At 39.2% G+C, this 26,428-nt stretch overlaps 1 protein-coding gene across 1 annotated transcript in view; it reads right to left on the bottom strand.

Annotated features, from left to right (window-relative positions):
* patj (PATJ crumbs cell polarity complex component) overlaps positions 1-26,428 on the bottom strand; it is a 122,537-nt gene that overhangs the window by 43,325 nt on the left and 52,784 nt on the right. The window contains exons 29-30 of the mRNA XM_073862180.1: positions 26,364-26,423; positions 23,465-23,585 (exon numbers count right to left, since the gene is read on the bottom strand). Coding sequence (XP_073718281.1) covers positions 23,465-23,585; positions 26,364-26,423 — 181 coding nt within the window. The remainder of the gene's footprint in view (positions 1-23,464; positions 23,586-26,363; positions 26,424-26,428) is intronic.

Raw genomic sequence — 26,428 nt, 5'->3', positions numbered from 1 at the left:
TACAAAATAAAACGTAGCGCTTATCTAAGCGGATTTAAAAGAGGAACTATATTTTATGCGTAATAGCACTTTTGGGAGTACTTCGACTCGGCGCAGTAACACCCTCCCTCTCCCATTATGAGAGTGAGAAGGGGAGCGGACTTTTCAGGCGGGTCGAAGTACTCCCAAAAGTGCTATTACGCCATAAAATATACACTGTAAAAAATTACTCTGGAGGGTGTTAAATTTAACCCATGAAAATTAGTTATAATTTAATTAAGTATATAAGCTAGCAAGTAAAATAAAAAATAATGGGTATATTCTACCTTCACTATCCAATTTTTAACAGTAATAACTGCAATACTAAAAAAATAAGTAACATATACCCCAAAATATTGGCCTTAGCACCGCAAAGTGCGCATGAATCAACATCCAGGTGGACTCGAGTCACCATTTTTTCATATCATATCGGCGGGAGAACTGCTATTTGTTGACAGGTAAGTTTTTATTTAACTTGTTGATATCATCATGAATGGAAATTTTAAGTTGGTTAACTGTAAAATCTACCAGAAGTTTAGTCATTTGCGTGCTTCTCTGTCTCTGTTGTTGACAGATTGATAGGTTAGAATATGTCAGTCAGGTTAGCTTTGAATGAAACATCGCCCAGTTCTTGCACCTGCGAATACGAATAAATATCCATATTTATGATTAAAATATTAACTTCCATTATTATTATTTACATGTCTGAATCTCGTGAACAGCGGAGCTGCTCAATATGAGTGGTTGAACTTGAGCAAGCCACGTGACGAGACAGAGCAGCGGACGGTTGATGTACGATACAGACGGGAGGGCGTCGAGCAGACAAACAACAACGGTAAAGCTGTCGATGCTAGATAATTACTGTAAAAGTTTTCTTGCATTTATCTGTTAATATATTGAGTTTTGTTTTAGAAGGGATCCATTTATGAAGCCATTTTATTATTATTATTATTATCATTTACGGATATATACTTAACGTTGCCTTTCGCTTTTTAATGTCTGTTCAAAAAAGTATTTCGGAGTTCATATGTTATATATGAGACTTGTATATGAAGTTGAATCACTTAAAATTGAATGTAAGTACTTCTTGTTAGTGTTTAATGTTTTATGCACGTGTACTGTGAGTAATAGCATAATATGAAGTTGTATTTTTGCACTTAATAAGTTTTAAATGAAGTTGCAATGTTTGTTTGTATCGATATAGCATGCTAGTCTTCTGAGGTAAATGAGATCAGTTTTTCCTCTCATATTATTGTCTTCTTTAATTTTCTAATGATAACGTGAGGAATCTTGCTTTTAATATTTTTTTAACATCTCATGAAGACTTTGGTTTATTTTTTTTATGAAATAATATGTTCAAGAAGCTTTATGTAAAACTATGATATGTTGTATTTCACTTGAAATGTATTGGGGTTATTATACATCCAATAATTAGTTTTAAATGTTTACAGAATGTTATTTGGTCAATAAAGCAAGCAATTTATGCAATCTTGTGTATGACTATTTTCTTATTCAACCCTCTCTGAATAAGTAATATGTAATGTTTCTTAATGGCTTATCATTATTAATAATAATTTAATAGATCTGTGCCTTAATACCAATAGGGTTAATGTTATTCATTTTTTTATAAGTAATTAGTTATGAAAAAAATAGGTAGACCTTACCAAATTTTTTTTACTTTATCATAGTAATTAAATTTAGGTACTCTTTAATCAAATATATAGGATATAATTTACTCAAACAAAGTGAGTGCAAATTGTTACAACAATTTTTTTGAGTAAATTCTATAGGTTGTTTTTTACAGTGTAGTTCCTCTTTTGAATCCGCTTGGAGGGGCGCTGCGTTTTGTTTTGTGCCACCAAGCTTGCTCGTGTGGCTGCTCGTCTTGAATGGGAGGGGCGTTGATGTGTTTGGTCACTTCTAACTTTATCTCTAAATGGTACCATTGAATGAATGGGGCTAAGCTAAATGCTATCGAAGCGTCGCAGCACGCTCCAGCGCTTACGTGCACGCACACAGATGATAGAGGGATGTATCAACAATTCTTAGTTAAGGTAATAACATATTTTAATATTGAAAATGAGTAGACAATCCTTTAATGTTACACATTGCACCTTTAAAGGTAAATGATCGAATTTTATTTTGGGGTAAACTATTCCCTTTAAGTTAAATCCAAAGGACAATACAACCTTAATGTTACCAGCCTACAGAAATGTTTGTAACCAAACCATTCATGGACCCCATTTACTTCCATAGTATTTATTTTTATGGAAGTAAATGGGGTCCTCAAAAGGTTTGGCTACAAACATTCCTCAAAATATCTTCCTTTGTGTTTATCAGAACAAAGACATTTATACGAGTTTGTAACAATGATGACAGAAATTTCATTTTTGGGTGAACTATCCCTTTAACAATCATGCCATATCGTGCAAATACAAAAGACAAACCATATCACAAAAGACAAGCATCTGCGAAATGAATCAGATTGATTTTCTAACGCCCTTAGTACGCTCAGTCCCTTTAAATGTCTCCTTCCATGGTACAATCACTCACCTAGCTAGTTATATTATTGAACAAAAACCTTTTTAAAGTATAACCTGCTATTACCAAAATACTATGCATTTAAGTAAGTTCTTGTGTACCAGCACTACATAGTGATCCCAGACAACAAGGTCTATGAAAACGCAAAGCTATAGACCTTCATTGGGTTTCTGTCAATCCTGCGTTATGAATGGATAGAGATGAATGACTAAGCCACTTAAAGGTAATTACTGAGCGTATCACGACAGATGTAGGCATGAGGGGGGCGGCGATGCCTTTGAAGTCGAACATCTTAGTCTAAAAAAATAATAATCTTCATTAATTATCCAAACTGCGTGCCAAATGGGTCTGGTGAACAGGTAGGAATGGAAAGCGTCAGTCTTTGATGTCTGTAAGCGAGCGTGTATGTGTACCGAATCAATAGGGAGGGTTCAAATCAAGAGGGACGTGCAGGTGCGGCTTGTGATAATTCAATATTTGTCTCTCAAATTGAATTCTGCTGAAGGGAGGTGCGGATAATCTGATAGCTCGTCCCCAGGTGACGGGACATGCTGGGGACGCGTGCGGTACGTGAACACGTGCTCGCGGGGATCTGCTTCTCTGTGAAAACACAAATGCCATTCGGATACGCGTGTAACGTGTTGGCTGGGCATTATGGTGCAGCCCCCATCCAAAATGACCTCCCTGAGGTGACCTTCACTTCCTGTTTGTCTCTCTCTCACACACACACACACACACAATGTAGGAAAGTGAGGTACAAGTCTACTTCGGAGGTGCAAAGGTTCTTCAGGTGGTTGGCTTTTGTTAAAACCCTTATCTATTTATACTGCAGTTCCTCAGATGTCTGCATTGTTGATGCAGCACCACAAACACACACACACACCTAAAATGCACTTTTATATCCGTCAAAGCTTACAGTGTGTGTGGCTATCAGCACTGCGGTGTCTTCCTGCAGCCACGCACACATCTGTGTGTTCAGCCACTGTGATGCACCATCACTGCAGTGTTCATATTAGTAGTCAGATCGATGCATACACAACCGTACAGAAACACACACATTTACACTTACTATAAGCGGGGATAACATCAATCATCAATCATTTAAAGTCAATCATTCACCTTTATAACATGCAAATGATTGACTTTAAATGATTGAACATATTGTTAAAGGATCATGTGTGGTGTCATTATGTGCTCATCACGTTTCAATGAATTTTTGAAAAGCATTGTAGCTGCACTTTGAATGTCAATTGCATCCCACAAAGCTCTTAAATGACTTTAAATCCTGTATAAAGAAATATTGTGTGCCCTCTTAATGCCATTAGTCACTTGTCTATTAACCTTCAATATACAGAGTATGACACAATATTTTCTGTGAAAGGTTTGATTTTTGGGTGAACTGCGCCTTTAAAAGTGGCCAAGTGCTAAAGTAATAATTAATACAACCCAGAAATCAATAATTGAGTCCCTACTTCATTATTGGTCATAAAGTCGGACAAGTTCACGATTTAATGACATTTCTGCTAAATAAGAGTTGTACGAGGGTTTCGGTACAGTAACACTTAACCACAGTTTAATGAAGACACATTCGATTAGACAATATCGCACTGTGTCTTTATTAAGGAGCTGTGGATCTAGAGTCTAGAAACACGGTCCGATTGGGTCAGACTGAGCTCTGCGAATCCACCGAGGAGCTGGGAGACTTTAAAAATATGAAGTGACCCTGTGAGACACGCTGTGTTGCTAATGCAGGATCTAACGGAGTGTCCGCCAGCACGAGACTCAGACATAATTGATCTTTAAACTATCACGTGCTCAAGGGATTACAAATGTGTTTTAAATGATGAACCGTATAAATGTACGCAGTTTTAATGTGTCTGATACACTCAAACACTTTGTAGCAGCATTGTGTTTTAATCGGCTTAGATTGCTCTAAACTACTGCATTTTGGGTATTTACAAGTGTCTTTAAAAATAACTCAGCGCAGATAAAGATAGAGAGAGAGACAATATCTCAATCGTGGCACACTCATATTTCAAAATGACACAATGAGGCACACAATTGCCTGAATGCATGATAGAAAAGGTTTTGTAAAAACACAGAGAAGCCTTAGCTCAAGGTTGCTGTTTTGTGACAACACTATACACGGATGTATGAAACGGATGGGACTGTGTGTTTTAACACATCGAGTAGATTACTAGAGCTTCCCTATGCAACAGAGGGAGAGAGACAGGCTACGAATTCAAAATAGAGACAGACCAGTAGAATAAAAAGAGACAGGCACAGAGAGAAAGACGGGCACAGAGCAGCAAGCAGAGGGCAAGAGACAGACACGGACAGAGGAAGATGAAAAGACACTGGAAAAAGGACTGGCAGAGGGAAAGAGATAGGAAGGGGGACAAAAACAGACAGACAGAGGAAGTAAAATAGGCGCAGAGAAAAACACAGGCAAAGAGGGAGAGAGACAGGGGTAGAGAGTGAGACAGGCAGAGGGAAAAAATAAGAGACAGAGGAAGGTAGACAGGCACAGAGAAAGACACGGGTAGAGAAAGAGACAGGCAGAGGCATAGTCACAGACAGTCTAAGGAAATGAGACAGGAAGAGAGAGAGAGATAGACAGGCAAAGAGAAAGACACAGATAGAGAGACAGGCAAAGGGGGAGAGATAGACAGGCATAGAGAATGAGACAGAAAGAAAGAGTGAGCGAGACAGGCAGAGGGAGAGAGTGAGACAGGCAGAAAAGGATAGACAGGCACAGAGAAAGACACGGAGAGAGAGCCAGGCAGAAACAGAATCACAGACGGACAAAGAGAATGAGAGAGAAAGATAGATAGAGATAGAGAGACAGACAGGCAAAGAGAATGAGACAGAAAGAGATAGAACGAAGAGAGAGAGAGAGAGACAGGCAGAGGGAGAGGGCGGGACAGGCAGAGGAGGATAGACAGGCACAAAGAAAGACACAGATAGATAGAGAGACAGGCAAAGGGAGAGAGAGACAGGCAGAGGAGGATAGACAGGCACAGAGAAAGACATGGGGAGATAGAGAGAGCCAGGCAGACACAGAATGACAGATGGGGCAAAGAGAATGAAACAGAAAGAGACAGAATGAAGAGAGAGAGAGAAAGAGACAGGCAGAGGAGGATAGACAGGCACAGAGAAAGACATGGGGAGAGAGAAAGACAGGCAGAGGCAGAGTGACAGACAAGCAATAAGAAAGAGACAGGAAGAGAGAGACAGGCAGAGGAGGATAGACAGGCATGGAAAAAGACACAGATAGAGAGACAGGAAGAAGGATATAGACGGGCAGAGGGAGAGAGCAAGACGGGCAGAGGGAGAGAGCAAGACAGTCAAAGGAGGATAGACAGGCACAAAGAAAGCCATGGAGAGAGAGAACGCCAGGCAAAGGCAGAGGGACAGACAAGCAATGATGATGAGACGGAAAGATAGAGATAGACAGGCAAAAAGAATGAGACAGGAAGAGAGAGACAGGCAAAGGGAGACAGCGAGACAGGCAGAGGAGGATAGACATGCACAGAGAAAGACACGTATAGATAGAGAGACAGGCAGAGGGAGACAGACAGACAGGTAAAGAGAATGTGACAGGAAGATAGAGAGAAAGGCAGAGGAGGATAAACAGGCACAGAGAAAGACACAGATAGCGAGAGACAGGCAGAGGGAGAGAGACAGACAGGCAAAAAGAATGGAACAGGAAGAGAGAGAGACAGGCAGAGGATAGACAGGCACAGAGAAAGACAGAGATAGCGAGAGACAGACAGGCAAAAAGAATGTGACAGGAAGAAAGAGAGACAGGCGGAGGATAGACAGGCACAGAGAAAGACACGTATAGATAAAGAGACAGGCAGAGGGAGAGAGACAGACAGGTAAAGAGAATGTGACAGGAAGAGAGAGAGAAAGGCAGAGGAGGATAAACAGGCACAGAGAAAGACACAGATAGCGAGAGACAGGCAGAGGAAGAGAGACGGACAGGCAAATATAATGGAACAGGAAGAGAGAGAGAGACAGGCAGAGGATAGACAGGCACAGAGAAAGACACAGATAGCGAGAGACAGGGAGAGAGACAGACAGGCAAAAAGAATGGAACAGGAAGAGAGAGAGACAGGCAGAGGATAGACAGGCACAGAGAAAGACACAGATAGCGAGAGACAGGGAGAGAGACAGACAGGCAAAAAGAATGGGACAGTCAGAAAGAGAGACAGGCGGAGGATAGACAGGCACAGAGAAAGACACAGATAGCGAGAGACAGGGAGAGAGACAGACAGGCAAAAAGAATGGGACAGTCAGAAAGAGAGACAGGCGGAGGATAGACAGGCACAGAGAAAGACACAAGGAGAGAGAGCCAGGCAGAGGGAGAGAATAAAACAGACAGAGATAGACAGGCACAGAGAAAGACACAGGTAGAAAGAGACAGGCACAGGAAGAGAGATAGACAGGCAAAGAAAATGAGACAGGAAGAGAGAGAGAATAAGACAGACGGAGATAGACAGGCACAGAGACAGACACAGGTAGAGAGAGACAGACAGAGGCAAAGTGACAAACAGGCAAATGGAATGAGACAGGCAGAGGGAGCGAAATAGACAGGTAGAAGAAGAGAGACAAGCAGGCACAGGAAGGCATAAGAAGAGAGAGAGCGAGAGAGAGAGAAAGTCACCTCCACTCAAGGTTTTTGCTTTGTAAAACTGCAGCGCTACTTTTCACACAACCCATTAAAGAGCATAAAGCGTGTGTGTGCGGCAAACACAGAAAGAGTCCCAACCATGCAGTTCCTCCCCGGCTTAAACCCCAAATACACTGCTGTGCTTCAGTGACCATGAGCATGAGCACACACACATGTGCATGCACAAGGTTAAACACAACCACACGCGCACACACACCACTCAAGATTACGGACAAATCAAACACTGACCTGACACCATGATCCATCCTTTAGTCTGCCTGCACACCAGAGCTTACGGTATCCATACAGCACATCCCTGTGTGTGCATGTGCGTGCGTGTGTGTTAGCGGCAGGCTACCAGTGCATCCAGAGGTGAGAAGTCATGGTGTTTCGCGAACCAGCGTGAGCGCTCGATCTGAACACAGCGACCAGTGAGCGAGCAGCACTGTGCTCTGTGCGCTGTACACACACACACACTTACACGCATCAGCATCTTTACCCCTCCCCTTTCTTTATAATCTCCTCTGTATATACAAATAGCTGTTTTAGATATAAAATTGTGTTTCTTTCATGATCCATCTAGCCTGTTACCGACTCCACATGCACTATAATTTATGCAAAATATGCGTGCAGTCATTATAGATATAAATTCAAACTAATTACAAAATCCTGTACGGCTCGTGTGGATTTACGGTTGATACCCAGTCCTCTTGTGTTTTATATACAAAGTGTAGATTGGCAGGCGAAGCTTTGTTCAATATACTATTGTTATGTAATGCACAGTTATTAGCACTGCTGGACGTTATTATTCCTTTCCAAGTGTGAATAGCCGGAGGCTCGAGTCAGCACCGGACAATTTGTCGCTAAAAAAGACTTGCGAATTGCCAATTCGACTTCTGAGAGAAAGGTTGCTTCGCTTTGCTCTAGCGTGTCTAATATGTGTCGCTTTTACTCTCACTCGGGCAACAGACCGTGCATTTGGCAGAACTGAGAGATTTTTGAACCATTTTCCTGAGATTTCCCTCTTTTCTGGAAAGTTCTTCATTCGATTTCATTCGCCGTACTACAATTAGGTGGGCATTCGAGAGGAAACGGTCTGAATAACCAATCACAGAGGAGCCGGTCGGCTTTCAAGTCCATTACATTCGCAATGAAGCACAGCTTTGAACAATCGTGAGCATGAATCTGAACCTCTCAAGTACACGAGCTATTTTCTACACAGATGCTTCAAACGCAATCATCATTTGGATAAATTTGAACCGTCCGGCACACATACAAATAAGAGTTTGAAGAAGGGACAACAGACCATAACGAATTGGCATAGTGGTCCCGACTACAAATTGCTTGGTTTGTTTTTTGTTGATGGATGATAGGCGACGGTAATCGTTAAACCTCGCCGGGGCCGCAATGATGTCTCTGATACCATTTGATCGAGATGACGGTCAAGAAGATGAAGGATCACATTATGCAAGAAGCCACATGGTGATGGTGGAGCAAGAAACTGATTTAGATTGGAGATTCATTCTCCGTGATCCAAGAAACGACAGACGGCCAAGATAGGAGTGGTAAACAAGTAAATTAAGTGAACAGCGGAGGGTGAGACAGAGTGCTTGATTCATTACAGCAAATCAGAGATAGTTCCCTCAACCATGCGTCAAGCTTCATATTTAAACACGTTCAGAGCGAAAACGTGCGCACACTTACTATAAACGCCAATTAATGCGACCTCTGTCGTGACCGCAGCGTGCACAACCTACTGAAGAGCGAACACAGATCACCCAAGGTCGTACAGTGAGGAAAATAAGTATTTGAACACCCTGCTCTTTTGCAAGTTCTCCCACTTAGAAATCATGGAGGGGTCTGAAATTGTCTTCGTAGGTGCATGTCCACCGTGAGAGACAATCCAGAAATCACAGAAATCACAATGTATGATTTTTTTCACTATTTATTTGTATTATACAACTGCAAATAAGTTTTTGAACACCTGAGAAAGTCAATGTTAATATTTGGTACAGTAGCCTTTGTTTGAAGTCAAATGTTTCCTGTAGTTTTTCACCAGGTTTGCACACACTGCAGGAGGGATTTTGGCTCACCCCTCCACACAGATCTTCTCTAGATCAGTCAGATTTCTGGCCTTTCGCTGAGAAACACGTTTGAGCTCCCTCCCAAGGTTCTCTATTAGGTTTAGGTCTGGAGACTGGCTAGGCCACGCCAGAACCTTGATATGCTTCTTACAGAGCCACTCCTTGGTTATCCTGGCTGTGTGCTTTGGGTCATCGTCATGTTGGAAGACCCAGCCTCGACCCATCTTCAATGCTCTAACTGAGGGAAGGAGGTTGTTCCCCAAAATCTTGCAATACATGGCCCCGGACATCCTCTCCTTAATACATCTCATCCGCTCCTTAATACAGTGCATTCGTCCTGTCCCATGTGCAGAAAAACACCCCCAAAGCATGATGCTACCACCATCTTCCTCCAAACACGTTTAGTGGAATTATGACCAAAAAGTTCTATTTTGGTCTCATCTGACCACATGACTTTTTCCCATGACTCCTCTGGATCATCCAAATTGTCATTGGGAAACTTAAGACGGGCCTGGACATGTGCTGGTTTAAGCAGGGGAACCTTCCGTGCAATGCATGATTTCAAACCATGACGTCTTAGTGTATCACCAACAGTAACCGTGGAAACGGTGGTCCCAGATCTTTTCAGGTCATTGAGCAGCTCCTCCCGTGTAGTTCTGGGCTGATTTCTCACCTTTCTTTGGATCATTGAGACCCCACGAGGTGAGATCTTGCATGGAGCCCCAGTCCGAGGGAGATTGACAGTCATGTTTAGCTTCTTCCATTTTCTAATGATTGCTCCAACAGTGGACCTTTTTTCACCAAGCTGCTTGGCAATCTCCCTGTAGCCCTTTCCAGCCTTGTGGAGATGTACAATTTTGTCTCTAGTGTCTTTGGATAGCTCTTTGGTCTTGGCCATGTTAATAGTTGGATTCTTACTGATTGTATGGTGTGGACAGGTGTCTTTATGCAGCTAACGACCTCAAACAGGGGCATCTAATTTAGGATAATAAATGGAGTGGAGGTGGACATTTTAAAGGCAGTCTAACAGGTCTTTAAGGGTCAGAATTCTAGCTGATAGACAGGTGTTCAAATACTTATTTGCAGCAGTATCATACAAAGAAATAGTTTTTTAAATAGTTAGATTATGTCTCTCACAGTGGACATGCACCTACGATGACAATTTCAGACCACTCCATGATTTCTAAGTTGGAGAACTTGCAAAATAGCAGGGTGTTCAAATACTTATTTTCCTCACTGTATATAACGCACATGCAAAGCAAGCAAAGACGACGCTTTGTAAAGTCCTTAACAGGAAAGTTGTATTCTTTGATTACTCCGCTTTGAGCCACACAGGGAATTTCGAAAGTGCCGCAAGGGAACGCTGTGCTGTTCTGGCCCTTAATTGGTATTTGGAGAAATAGCAAAGCTCGAGTCTTTAAATTAGGACACTAGGAGGAAGAGAACAATGTTCTTTACACAATGACAATTTATGTTGTGAACACAGCTGAATTTAAGTACACACTAAAAGAACACCGCAGCATCATTTCATACACAGGCTGTGAAAATAAAGTGTGCTGACTAGATAGTACACACTGAAATCTCTGATAATGGTTCAAAGTGACATCAGGGTGAAACAACAACAAAAATGTAATTTGTGTGTGAACTCTTTGGGTGACAACTGCTTAGATTGTAAACGCTAAATGCAAACGAAACCAATATGACAATGCTAAAGTTTTAATTCAGATCAATGTAAATAAGACTCTTCAGCAGATTATGGCACGAGTATAGTTTGTTTTTTACGTGTATATGAACGTACGCACACGGTCGTACGCACAGCCTTGAAAATATAGTTTATTTGACTTGCACATGTACGCAAACGTTCGACCAATGCATCTCCTGGGCTAAATTTTTTTTTACGTTTTTTTTAAATTAACTTTATGCCAGTAACAATTGACATTTGAGAACATAGTATTATACAATAATAAGAACAACCATTCTGTTATGAGGGATTTACAATAATAATAAAAAAATATAATAAAAATAAATAATAATAATAAAAAATAAAGAATAAATAAATAAATAAATAAAATATCTCCTGGGCTACAAACTGCATTCTCCTGTACACGCATGCGCAATCTATGTGTACAAACAAAGTATGCATCAGTGTTGGGTGATGCGCCCCAACGTGAGATCGTCCTATCGTCAGCCTGTGAGATTGCCGATACACGATAGTATGGTACTTAAAAAGCACTAGGCACTGTACACAATGTAAAAGCCCCTAAAAGTGAGCTGTGCAAGACCTGTGTCTTCAGGTAAGTGTGTATGAATTGAGACGAAAGCTAAAGAAACTAGGTCAGCCGCAGAAGTGGAAAAAAACTACAATATCTGACCTTGATGCACCTTTCTGGAGGAAAGCGTCTTAAATGAACAAATACACAACGCTGGCCACTGTAGAAAGACAGCACAAGAGAAAAAGAGGGAGAGATGGTTCTTGCCTTTGGCACAGTAAAAAACAGGTATAGATAGAAATGCTTTTCTTTTAATAATTTGAAAGTATAATTAAAAAGTATAGTCAGGAAATCTTTGTGGTGAAGAAAAACAAAGGATCTGATCCCATGGCACAAGATGTGTCACCATTGGGCAAGTGGGCCATTTCCATGATCCAGTGAATATTTAGCATGAGTTAACTGGGACGGCGCCAGAGCTGTCATGGTCTTTATACACAGCGCTGGCAGCTGTGCAACATTGGGCGGAACCCTTAAGGGTGTGCGCATGTGCGAGTGTGTGGAGATATTAATGGTTGAGTGGAGCACGCTCATAACTCTGACATTAGGAAGAGGCCTGCGGTAATTACGGCCCTATCTCTAGTCCCGAATAAGTACGCCCAGCACCAGATAAACGAGGGTCGGCTCTGAGCCAGCGCTGATGGATTGAAGAGTGCTTTTTTCCGCCCTGACACATCTCTATGTGTCCCGCTCTTAAAGAATCCACTTCATCTACAAGACAAAAAACTGTGCAGTCACAATAATGTCTTTTTTTGGTTGTTGAAGTAGTGAGTACTTTTATCATGCAACAAAGACGAAAGGAAACTAAATGACCTTCAGATGCACAGGGCTGCTCAGTTAACATCTACTGTGTAATGTTGACTACCACAGAAATTGATTTGTCCAGGGGTTTTAAAGGTGCAGTGTGTAATTTTTAGAAGAATCTCTCAGAAATGCATGATAATAAATAGACCTTAGAAAATGAACTGTATTGTTTTTATAACGTTAGAATGAGCCGTTATTATCTACATACACCTCGGTCTTCTTACATGGAAGTCGTCATAATGTTTCTACGGTAGCTCTAAACAGACAAACATTTCTACAGAGCTCGTTTCGTCTCTACGATGTCTCAAACAACAACGTTTGTCCTGTCGCAGATAGCGTAGCTTCTTTTTGCGTTTCGAAAATGAGGTTGGTTGCAATTCACGATCTCACCACTAGATGCTGCTAAAAACTCACATTACACATTACGCAAAGCAAAAATTGTTGTTAGAATAACACGCAATGCCAAAAATGTGGCCACAAAGACATTGGATACACTGAAAAAAATGATTCATTGAATTTAATCAATTTTTTTAAGGTAAGTGGTTGCAATCAATTTATTTAAGCTACATTTAAACAAAAGTTTTATATTTTATTTTACGTTACTAATCTTTTTTGTTTAAATGTAGCTTAAATAAATTGATTGCAACCACTTACCTTAAAAAAATTGATTAAATTCAATGAATCATTTTTTTCAGTGTATAATAATATTGAACACTGCTATTACTATGAATAAGGCGAAATGCAACACTTAACATCGTAGCTGAAACGACTTTGAATAAAGGCTGAATTTGAGCTTAAGAAACAAAAGTTTTGGTACAGTTGATATCAGGGTTAATTGTTGGTGATTTTATCACACACTTTGACTGTGTGAGGCGTCAAATTCGCGTCTACCGAATCTAGTTTGCCGTTTTAACATTTTGAGTTTACTCGCTTTATTCACGTGTGAAATTCTAGTCATCGAGACATTCACGTGGAAATTTGCGTCATGGGAAGGGCTTCTGCGACTCTGCTCGCTTCCTGTAATCACGTCACTGCTAGAGCAAGCTCCTGATTGGTTAATGCGTTTTTTTTTTCCAAAGTAAATTTTTTCAAATTGCGCGATTTCTGCGGCAACGCTCAAAGAAGCCCAATTGAGGCTGAATACCATGCTGCGCTAAACGCCTCATTCGTGCTGCGAGACCTCCAGACGTGCGTCAACGCGTATTCACATTGACTTAACATTGAAAATCACTCGCGCTTGCCCCCTTTACCGCGGCTGGTATGAACGCAGCATAAGAGATATCTGTCTTTCCCCATTCAAGTAGATAGGACTACTTGTTTTGCATGATTGAAATAATTGCCCGGAGGCGTTGCAAACATGGCCGCCTAGTTGCTTCCCTAAAGGGACTTTGACCTTAAAGGTTTCAAGCCCAAATGTCATATTTTTAAAAACCCTTACATTATTCTGCTTCTTCATTTGAGCTTTTTGACCAAAATCACAGTTTTTAACAAAAGGTCAAGTCATTATTGTCTGTGTTATTCATTTTCAATGGTTTGACCATCTGCCTGTAGATAGGAAAGCTCATCTGAACATCCCAGACCTTCATCTACAGATCAATCCAAAACTTAATATTAAGCAGTTATTATAGTGTAAACTAAAAAAATGACTTTCTTACTTAGCATTTATGTCTTGCTTGTAAGTACAAATATCTAAAAAAAATTCTAAAATCAAGATTTTTTTGATGAGCAAACCGATCCAAGAAAATAATAAATATAAAATATATCAAATGTATGTGAATTAGTGCAAAAAAATCTGCCAAAGGGGTAAGCAAAAAACCTTTTTTCTTAAAGACTTAATAATTCAAGAAAAAAATGCTTACCCCATTGGCAGATTTTTTTTGCTTGTTTTAAGCACAAATTTACTTAAATTTGTTATATTTATCGAGGTAACTTTGCTCATCAAGAAAATGCATCTTGATTTATTATTATTATTATTATTTTTTTAGATATTTTAAACTTAAAGGGGGTCTTTCATATGACTTTTTTAAGATGTCAAATAAATCTTTAGTGTCTCCAGAGTACATATGTGGAGTTTTAGCTCAAAATATCATTTAGATAATTTATAATAACATGTAAAAATTGCCACTTTGTAGGTGTGAGCAAAATGTGCCGTTGTGGGTGTGTCCTTTAAAATGCAAATGAGCTGATCTGTGCACTGAATGGCAGTGCTGTGGTTGGATAGTGCAGATTAAGGGGCCATATTATCCCCTTCTGACATCACAAGGGGAGCCAAATTTTAATGACCTATTTTTTCACATGTTGCAGAGAATGGTTTACCAAAACTAAGTTACTGGGTTGATCTTTTTCACATTTTCTAGGTTCATATAAGCACTGGGGACCCAATTATAGCACTTAAACATGAAAAAAGTCAGATTTTCATTATATTTCCCCTTTAAAACAAGACAAAAATGCCAAGTAAGAAAGTAATTTGCGGTGTATGTATTTTAAGGCGGAGATGATCTATTTAGATGATGGATGACCTTATGTTGATTGACAGAGTCCTTTCTTTCATCCTCTCCATCACTCCAGTAATGAAGCTTTCGGCTACATTCGCATTCGACTCCTGTTACCCGTACTTTAGCGATAAGGTTAAAGTGTTGTGGTTTAAATGTTTAAAAATGTGCTTAAATATTTCAAGGTAGACTATTAATTAATTGAAGGAATAGTCTACTCATTTTCAATATTAAAATATGTTATTACCTTAACTAAGAATTGTTGATACATCACTCTATCATCTGTGTGCGTGCACGTAAGCAAGTTTGGTGGTACAAAATAAAACGTAGCGCTTTTCTAAGCGGATTTAAAAGAGGAACTATGTTTTGTGGCGTGGTGGCACTTTTGGGAGTGCTTCGACTCGCCTGAAAAGTCCGCTCCCCTTCTCACTCTCATAATGGGAGAGGGAGGGTGTTACTGCGGCGGGTCGAGGTGCTCCCAGGGGTGCTATTGCGCCGTAAATTGTAGTTCCTCTTTTGAATCCGCTTGGAGGGGCGCTGCGTTTTGTTTTGTGCCACCAAGCTTGCTCGTATAACTACTCGTCTTAAATAGGAAAAACGTTGATGTGTTTGATCACTTCTAACTTTATCTCTAAATGTTACCATTGAATGAATGGGGCTAAGCTAAATGCTATCGAAGCGTCGCAACGCGCTCCAGCGCTTACGTGCATGCACACAGATGATAGAGGGATGTATCAACAATTCTTAGTTAAGGTAATAACATGTTTTGATATTGAAAATGAGTAGACTATTCCTTTAATAGAGACAATGGGGAAACAGGACTAAGGCCAGATTTAAACCTATCCATGTGCTCAAGACAAATGTCTCTGCAGTTGGTAATAAAAAAGCTGAATTAAATGTTTTTAGAAGTTTATTACAATCAGTGCTTTACAAAAATAAACATAAATACACATCATCTTTAATAAATATATTTTTTTAAAGATTAAAGTGAGTAATACACAATAAAGAAGTTTGTCCAATAATTACCTCACAGTATATCTAATGAATAAAAAATGTCAGATCAAGAATATGCAGAGACCACAAATCTTTAAATACCAAACCTCAGGGCATAAAGAGACCAACCGGTACCCTCAAAAAGACAGCCAAAACCACCAAAGAAGCACCACCAAGAAACAATCGCCAAAGAAAAGAAACCCATTAATGCGCAACACGTATTCCCACAACACCAGAAACCTGACGCAACAGACCTTAAACACAAAGCAACATTAAAAGACTCACAACTACCCTGAAACCAAACTTCATCCCGCAGCCCATAAAAACACCTCAACACTCACAGAGCCAACCAGAAAATGAAAAGAAATGAGTCCTTGACATTATTTTATTCCTGGGCTCTCGTGACGAGAACTCGGATTACTATTGAGGAATCCCTGGTCATACAACAGTCGGCTTTTCTAGTCTGCAAAAGAGAAACAGAGATATTATTTTAATCTTATTTAATATGCCTAATATGTTATGTTATATTACACATACTGATAAAAATATATATCCAAGTTGCTTTGGATAAAAACGTCAAATGCAAATGTAAATAAATATACGACACATTATAAAATCTGCTCTAGTTCGAACTTTAAGGTCATCAAACTGCTCTATAGCATTGTAATCTCGAAATACAGCGCTCTGCTGGGAAAGAAAACTGCTGAGGCTAAGCAATACGGTTTAAATATATGTACGAAAGCTGTCAAGGTTTCAGGATCCGTGTAATGAATACTGATACTCATAAAACCAACCCTCCACCGCCAAGCATAAGAAAGCAAAACTCACGGCCTGACACAAGAGAACAGATGAAAGGATAATCAATGCGATTTTTAAAACAAGAGGCCAGCTAAATACTAAGAAGATACGATGTGAGGTTTTCCTGATCACTCCCTACTTTTTCCGTTCTTATTTCAAATGTGAAGAGATAACATTTGCAGCAAGTGCAGAGACCTCTTCTTCTCATTAGCTCTGCTTCACTGTGGCTCTTAATTAAAGCCGGGCTGAAGAAGATCCAGACGACGTCTCGCCAATTTGTCGGAGCGATGAGTCACGTTCCTCCGGAAAACCAAAAGATGAGAGGAGGAATGAAAGATGTGTCTCTTATGAAAAGGCATGCATTCGCCACAGACACTGTACGAGATGTTAAAGTCTGTGGAAAGCGATATTAAATGTGTTCTGAGTCCAACCACAAAAAAAGTGTAAAAATTCCACAAAAAAAAAAAAACACACCAAGGAAATCCAATAATTTAACAAAATCTTAGAAAAATCTTAGAGAAACTATATTTTATGGGGTAATAGCACTTTTGGGAGTACTTTGACTCGGCGCAGTAACACACTCCCTCTCCCATTATAAGAGTGAGAAGGGGAGCGGACTTTTCAGGCGAGTCGAAGTACTCCCAAAAGTGCTATTACGCCATAAAATATAGTTCCTCTTTTAAATCCGCTTAGAAAAGCGCTACGTTTTATTTTGTACCACCAAACTTGCTCGTATAACTACTCGTCTTAAATAGGAAAACCGTTGATGTGTTTGGTCACTTCTAACTTTATCTCTAAATGGTACAATTGAATGAATGGGGCTAAGCTAAATCCTATCGAAGCGTCGCAGCGCGCTCCAGCGCTTACGTGCACGCACACAGATGATAGAGGGATGTAGCAACAATTCTTAGTTAAGGTAATAACATATTTTAATATTGAAAATGAGTAGACTATTCCTTTAAGGATATAGTTATTTTGCTGTTTTTCAAACCTTTTCTGGTATTTTCATGATAATAAAGAATACGTATAATGATTACGTTTGACGAGTGTTGCTTTTTCAAATGCGTGTTTTAAACGACTCAAACTAACAGTGATTTCAGATCGATAAGGACTTACTGATCAAAAGCCATAGTATATGGAATAGCTGTAAAAAATAATATCGGCTGCGCGATTCAGAATCAGCACGTATTATTAGTGTATATCGGCATTTATCGAAGCACCCCTAGTAATAACAGTATATACGATATCCATATCCCAAAGAGTTGCGATAACTTACATTTATTTTACATGTCTGTCCTTTGTGTGTTGCATGCTTAAGATTTTCCAAATAAGACCAATCAGAAGTGGCCTTACTAAATACCCACCAAGTAGGTTGTATACGGTTATACTATTGGCTAGATCAGGGGCGCAAAGGTGAACCTAGCGGCTCAAAGCAGAAAGCAGAAAATTAATATGGCAGGAGTAGAGACAAGCGAGGAAAAAGACAGTAACGAACTTTAACTAATTTTTTTTTAGCCTGCATTAGATGTAATTACATCAGAAGAAAATGTATTACATGTTTATTTCGGTATGATAATTACAAATTTAAATGATAAAAAATAGCTAATAAAAATAGCATTTCTTTAGTGAAATGATATACCGCAAGAAATATCGCTATTGCAGCATTAATAGAAAAAAATAAAAAAATAAAATAATTGCATATCGTATATATTTGCTCAATATCCTGCAGCCCTAGTTTGTCCTCTTAATTGTGATACAATTTTTGCTTAAAACCTGTGCCATTTTTTTAACCTGGCCAATATTTCAGTCTATGTACTTCAATTAGCATAGCAGCGCAAAGTTGATGGCTTCGATACCCAGGAAACATACACACTGATTAATGTCCTGCAACGAGTTGGGTAAAAGTTGCAAAAATGGACCCATCATGTCACCACCACTGCGACAATGCAATTTTTGTTGATGCTTCTTGTAGCCTACTTGGAGCGAGCATTGCAGGAGCGTTGTGGAGTATATAAAATTGTTGACTATGAGTCACAAATGCATGCAAATGCATGTAAAGTCTATTTACATTTGTTTGCCTATTCCTACACATTATTTGTACGCTTTTATACTTGTTGGCAGTCGCTGTCCATTTGCAAGCATTTTCGCGTCGAAGATGCTTCAGTTTTGAGACGTCAATCTCAGAAGGAAAACCTCAACCAAAGTTCCAAGTTTCTCATGGAGGATTTATAGATTTGGCAAACTAAGCGCAGACCTCAGAGGTTGACTGAATTCTCCTGGATGTTGAAGCAAAGCAGTTAATAAATTATACAGAACATACAGAGCAACTCTAATGGTACATACACACCGCCGCCTTCGAGAACGTCAAAAAACGCTCTGGCTGCCCTGCCAACAACGCTATAGAAAAAGAGTAGTGGACACTCTGACGCCCGAATGCATTCTCGGGAATCCTTTTCCGCCTTCCGATTGGTTGCCGCCGAATTGCGTTATAGTTAATTACCAAAAAGTTGAGTTGATTTCAACTCTCCAAGACACTCACACCATCCAAGATGCGCCGCTGCTCGCCGTCAGCACCCATTGAAAATTAAAGACTTATGGCCACTGTGACGCTCTCGCCGGTGGCAGTATGAACGCACAGCACAGTTAGGCAATTCTGAAACCAATTTAATCTAAAAGACTCATAATCAGTGTTGGGGAAAGTTACTTTTAAAAGTAATGCATTACAATATTAAGTTACTCCCCAAAAAAGTAACTCATTGCGTTACTTAGTTACTTATCATGGAAAGTAATGCCTACGTTACTTTTAAGTTACTTTTGCATTACTTTTTCTTACTTGGCTGAGGCTTGATCTCTTTCAGGCCTTGCAAGTGTTTTTTATGATCGCAAAAATGTCAAGCTCTGGCCTGCCATCTCCGTTTCTAACTCAAACTGTTCCCGCTCAGGCGCAAAGATATGTAATTCTACGTTAATATGTTCAGTTTAATTCAGTACATTATTTTATTTTTAAATTGAATTAATTAAACTTAAAAAAGTAACTAACATTACTTTAAAAAAAGTAACTTTTACATTTAGAAAGTAATGCGTTACTTTACTCGTTACTTCAGAAAAATAATTTTATTACGTAATGCGCGTTACTTGTAATGCGTTACCCCAACAATGCTCGTAATTATGTAAAATGTAACGTACATTTCACATACAGATGCAATAATTAATATTCAACACCACAGAAAAACACAAAGGCTGTCAAAAAAACTATTTTTTAAAAGCCACTAAAATGAATGTCAACATCAACTATGAAGGAAACCATGACGGGAAGATGTCGTCATCAACACAACACAACACAGCCTCTCACATCAATCCTCCGTAACAACCAATAACCAGATGAGATTAAGCTGTAGGGGTGCAAGACATGATGAAAGCTCTGACATTGATGGTTGTACAGTTAGCTGATTTGGGCTGCCGTCCATTAGAGTCCAACGCTCTAATCCGCCAACGTGGGGTCTCCGGGCACATCCGCAGAAATCTTCACACGGCATACCGAACGAGAGCACGTTCGCACAAATTCGTACACGCAGCATGTAACCAGACAGCCTGCCAAACTGGAATGACTGGAGTTATTAATCATGCAGCTGTAATTACAGTAGGCAGAAAAGGGAAGTGACTGCAGAGGCGAAGCCGGTGCACATGCATGGACAAAAGCACACTATTGGGGAAAGGCTCGGTTGTGAAGAAATCTTAGCGTGAGAAATTCTGACAGCGTGATGAATCTAATGTCACGCTCAGCTATCCAAGGCTGTCCCTACGACAAGAAAAAGTATTTTACGATCCCTAAAATTCATCCCAGACTGCAAAATGGTGACAAATGTCGTAGTGTGCGGCTGGCTTGATGCACGATACAAAAGAGTCTGGAAATGATGACCCTGGAATTTACCCTTGGACCACCTTTGCATCTATAGACTGCAAGTGTAATGACATGGAAACAACCGAAAACGAAAAAGAGACCTAGAGGTCTACAAGTGTCCCATTTAAAGAATATTTGCTGGTTGGTAAAAACAAAAAAATCATGTAAAAATGTCCCTGCAATGCTTTTTATTTAATAACCCTTCCTTGCAAATCTAAAGGGAGATGTTTGTTATTCATCTGCATCCAAGTTCCACCCGGCAGATGATGACTGAAGATCCCAGACCACAAAGCACCATCATCCCTTTAGGGCTAAAACTCATGCAGAAGCAGGTAGCGCTGCCAAAGACGAATCTGGAGGGAAAACGCGTCTTTTGGCTGCGGTGAAAAACCTGGCATCTTTTATTGACCATCTTGCGAGTCTTGTATAATTCATTAGTCTGACTGATGTCCTTAACTGAGATAAATTGCCGCTTCAAGGTCCCTACTCCAACCCCAAACTATTGTCTGCTTTTTCTTCTTTCATCGTAGAAACAGATGGTAGCATTCAGTATTTCTCAAGCACGTATAAATCTGCTGCCGAAACGGTCGGCGCCCAACGTGCTACACGCCAGAATGTTCGAACTGCGTACAGATATGATAAAGAGATTTTTAGGACATAACAAAATTGCAAACTACAAAGTGAGGTTGAAAAGTTTGAGTCTAAACAATGCGAGTGACTTCAAATAAATATTAACTTGGTCAATGCTACAGATTTAATTTCATTTGATTACCTGGAATGGCACCTTAAATATTTATGAGACATCATTACTTGATTCTATGTTGTACTATGCAAAATGTATGTATAGGTCAAAATTACATTTTGAATCCCAGATTTTTAAATGTGGACTGAATACCGGTTTTAAATACACGGGCGCCAATCCAAAATACATAGAAGTCAGCAAACCGTGACACAAGGGTTCGTCTTATCGCACATCCTACATTGCAACGCAAATGCTCCGTAATCCTCTGTCAACAAGTTTTGGCCCAAGTTTTAAGATTTGCGTTTACTTACATTCAATAAATCCAACACAATGCAACTTATCTTAATCCACGAGCACACGTTTTCTTATATTGAGGGATTAGTAAAACTGCTGACTGCATCATCCAGAACACACTGTAGTAAATAAGGCTGCTGAGTCTTTTTATTTTTGAAGTACTTCTTTTGCACTAAGGCATGTTGACGCCTTCAGCTTCGTACATTTATTGACTACCAACACTTCGGTCTCCCATATGAACTGCATGACTAATAACAGCCTGCTTTGATTTGATTGATGGGAACATGTATTTTAGTCAATGATAAAGTAACCTCAAGTTATGTATCGGTGAGAGATCTGTCATTCGCAGGGATACACACACACACACACACACGCATGCACGTCAAAATCAATACACCAGAAATTCACTTAAGGCTTTGTTGTCCATCAAGTTTGAAAGCAAAAGGGTGATATGTTTACAAATGTTGGGAAAATTGTTACAATACAGCAGTACGAAGAAAGCCAGAGTATAGGGATGTTAATGCTATGGACGTTAACGATAAATTTTTTTAAAGTATGAAAATAGCGTGTACACCACAACTATAATGATTAAAGATAAAAAGGAACGGTATTGTTGGGATCAGTTTTCGACAAGTTTATTTTCTGGATGATTAGCAATAAAACATGAACAGCAAATCAAAGTTCATTCGAAATTACAGATTGCAGCACGTAAATTTAAAACCAAAATAACATTAAAGGATTAGTCAATTTTCTTAAAAAAAATCCAGATAATTTACTCACCACCATGTCATCCAAAATGTTGATGTCTTTCTTTGTTCAGTCAAGAAAAAATTATGTTTTTTGAGGAAAACATTCCAGGATTTTTTCATTTTAATGGACTTTAATGGACCCCAACACTTAATTCAGTTAAAAATGTAATTTTTAAACGAAGTTTCAAAGGACTCCAAATGATCCCAAACGAGGCATAAGGGTCTTATCTAGCGAAACGATTGTCCTTTTTGACAAGAAAAATAAAAAATATGCACTTTTAAACCACAACTTCTCGCCAGCGCGACCTCACGTAATACGTCATCACGTCAAGAGGTCACGGATGACGTATGCGAAACTACGCCCCAGTGTTTACAAGTGTGGATAAAGACGTTGTTGTATGTCAAATGATACTAATGAATGTCTTTGTGTAAGTTTATTGTTTAAAATGGTCCGCAAATGTGCGTTTCATATATGTAACACGTGACCTTTCCATGGCATTACGCAATTGCGTGAGGCCGCGCTGGCGTGTCGCAGGACCTCAGGAAGAAGAGAAGTTGTGGTTTAAAAGTGCATATTTTTTATTTTTCTTGTCAAAAATGACAATCGTTTCGCTAGATAAGACCCTTATGCCTCGTTTGGTATCATGTAGAGTCCTTTGAAACTGCAATTTTAAACTGCATTAAAAATGTTAAGTGTTGGGGTCCATTAAAATCCATTTAAATGAGAAAGATCCTGGAATGTTTTCCTCGAGGGACATGGTTTCTTCTCGACTGAAGGAGGGACATCAACATTTTGGATGACATGGTGGTGAGTGAATTATATGGAATATTTTTTTTTTTGAAAATTGACTAATCCTTTAAGTTGTTACCTTAATAGTTATCGTCTATATTTTAGTTTTATCACAATCTATCTAAACCTGAGTTGTATTACCTCCCTCTCTCCCAAACCCACAGGCACTATAGAGAGATGAACGATCAACTGACTTTTTCTTAAATTGTTCCAGACTTTAATCATAAATTGCGAAAAGAACAACAGTGCACGAACACTATAGGCCAGACCACCATTTCAAAAGGACTCGTGATGTTCGTAGAAGGGGAAAACTCACCTCTAGCCTGCTCCTCATTCTCATCATCCTCCTGCCGTTCCTCGTCTTGTACTTGGCTGGGAGGTCTGTAGGGTGGAGGGAGGCGCATGGGCGGGGGGGCGCTGGCCTGACCTGCTTTCTGCTTAAGAAATCAAAAAAGCAAAGGGCCTTTAGAGATTTGACAGATCTATCACTGCACCACACCATGGAAAGATGCTATAAACAGACGAAAAGAAAAGCAGAGTGTTAGACATGAATATGAATTAGTGCTCCAGTGAATACAGTAAAGCCCGGAGTAAAGTAAGTTCTAACACATACGTCGCAAAGCATAGTTTATATGGCTCATACATGTACACAAACGTTCGGCACATTTCATGGGGTACATGCTACAATCTCCTGTACGCACATGCATGACCTACGTTTAAAAGGTAAAAGGGGGTGTACACTGTACTGTACGCGGACTCTTGCGTATGCGTAATAACAGGATTATAATTCTAGCTTAAGAGGCGAAGGTGAAAATGTAAGCATTTTATTCGAAGAAAATACATGTAGCGCAGGATAAGTCATCAATATTTTGGTCCGTTTTCTGTGCGGCGAAAAGTAATATATAAGAAAAAATTAAACGTATATAAACGAAAAACTAAAATTCAATTTAAATGTATTTGTATAGAGCTTTTTACAATGCGTATTGTTTCAAAGTTTCTTTGCAGTAAAATTTTTTACGTGTATGCAAACATACGCGCACAGTCGATATATGACTCGTACGTGTACATAAACGTTCTGGGTACTTTGACAAAATGCAATGCATTTCACGGGGTACATGCTACATTCTTCTGTACGCACATGCACGACCTACGCTTTAAAAGGTATGCAAGGTTACAAACGTCCGGCGGTGTGCATACACTGTATTGACCGTGGACTCTCGCGTATGCGTAAAAACTGAATTATACTTCTAGATTAACAGGCGAAGGTAAAAATGTAAGCAGAAAATACGTATAGCGCAGGATGAGTCATTAATATTTTTGTCCGTTTTCTGCAAGGACAAAAAGTAATAAGAACAAATAATACGTATATAAACTAAAATTCTATTTAAAATAGTGCTGGGCAAAGATTAATCGCAATTAAAAATAGTACTGGGCAAAGATTAATCGCAATTAATCGCATACAAAATAAAAGTAATTTTTTGCATTATATATATATGAGTGTGTGCTGTGCGTAATTATTATGTATATATAAATACACACACATTCATGCATGTATTTAAGAGAATAAATAAATAAATAAATAAATAAATAAATAAAAATTTATATATAAATAAAAAAACCTGAAATGAATACATGTATGTGTGTGTGGTTAAATATACATAATAAGACACCGTACACACACATATATTATGAAAAAAAATCACTTTTGTATGCGATTAATCGTGATTATTCTTTGACCAGCACTAATTAAAATTTATCAGTATAGCAACAAACAAAATTTTGAATGGATGGAAATACTTCCAACTGTTATTTTACCCTGAAAGTTGGCAAAAAGATCTAAATTGGTAAGGTGCACTAAGAGATAAATGAGAAATTTAGATGTAGGTTAGGGCAATCTACAAAAGTCTAAATAAATGAGGAGCATTTTGAAAAAATAATAAAATATTTATACCCATATGGAAACAGATTTCTCAGAGGTCCCTCGTGTTAAACAAAATTAATAGCCAATTAGTTACAGCAAAAGTGAATAAGTGAGTGAGAAAGTAAGTTAGTAAGTGAATGATGCAACTTGCAATAGCAATAACAGCTATAACAGTAAGAAACCATAAATGGTAATAGCTAGAAAGTGGGCTATTACGAGGTGCTACCGTAAAGCCATCACTGTGGTTGAAAAGCCTTGGGTGATGGTCCTAAGAATAGTTTGCTGGAAAGCCACTGCTCAAGTTTTTAATATCTCAATATGTGGTACTTTAACCCACACTGATTCTTGACAACCCAAATAATAACTGTGCCTTTAGTGGAGCCCAAGGGCTACAACTGTCAGACCGAATTCATTACTTCTTTTGAACAGATGTTCCCCCAAGCACAACCGAAAAAACTCAGCCTATGCCAAATACATGGTAATACTATGGTACTAATTAGGGACGCACCTCCCTCGATACCACAAGTACTCGTACTCGTTAAACGTCAAGTGGTTTCGCAAGATTATATTTTATTTTCTTTATTTCGAACGTAACAGTGTGTTTTTGTTGATACAGGTTGAAATGTTAATTAAATTTGCTGAGTGTAATTAGAGGGATTGGCGTTGCGATTGCTGTAATATATTAACGTAGCCTCAGGAGCCGAATGCAACTAATGGATGGAGGAGCTATTAGGCAAATTACCGTCGTTTCAAATTAATTGCTAGATAAAACGTTTTAATCAAAATACGGCTACTCCAGAGGTACAAAGATTTCAAATTGAATTTCTTCAGCGGATCTCTCGGGAACAGACTCCATTTCTCAGAACTATGCAACATTTTCCTTTCTGTGTGACTGTGGTTATAACGGAGTGTGATAGTTTGTATTTGATCCTTATATACACTTGAACCAGTGGACACACAGTGCCTCAATAAATAGCATTCTGCTTCGGGATAAATCCTTACAAGCAGCTGGGTCATAATAACTGCATCATTATGGAGACTGCAGTTGTAGTGAGAATCTATAGCAGCGAATGGTGCACATTTGAGCTCAAGTCCTGACACAGCAGGCATCCACTTACAGAAATACAGAACAAAGCAGTAAAGCACCAAGAACAAATTTCTTAAAAGATTAGATAGACAAAATTGCCCCAGTACAGTATTTGCATTTTACTGTGTGATTCAGCTCGAGGATCCCAAACCCTACAGGCAGACAGCCCCAAACTTAGAGACCCGACATCACAGGTCTATAACTCACCTGGGCGGCTTTCCTCTTAGCTTTGTGCTGTCTAATGCTGGGAGCTGTCACAGAAACAGGCTGCA

Source organism: Misgurnus anguillicaudatus, chromosome 23 (assembly GCF_027580225.2).
Source record: "Misgurnus anguillicaudatus chromosome 23, ASM2758022v2, whole genome shotgun sequence".
NCBI classification, from domain to species: domain Eukaryota; kingdom Metazoa; phylum Chordata; class Actinopteri; order Cypriniformes; family Cobitidae; genus Misgurnus; species Misgurnus anguillicaudatus.
This window is presented reverse-complemented; position numbering and strand designations above follow the sequence as displayed.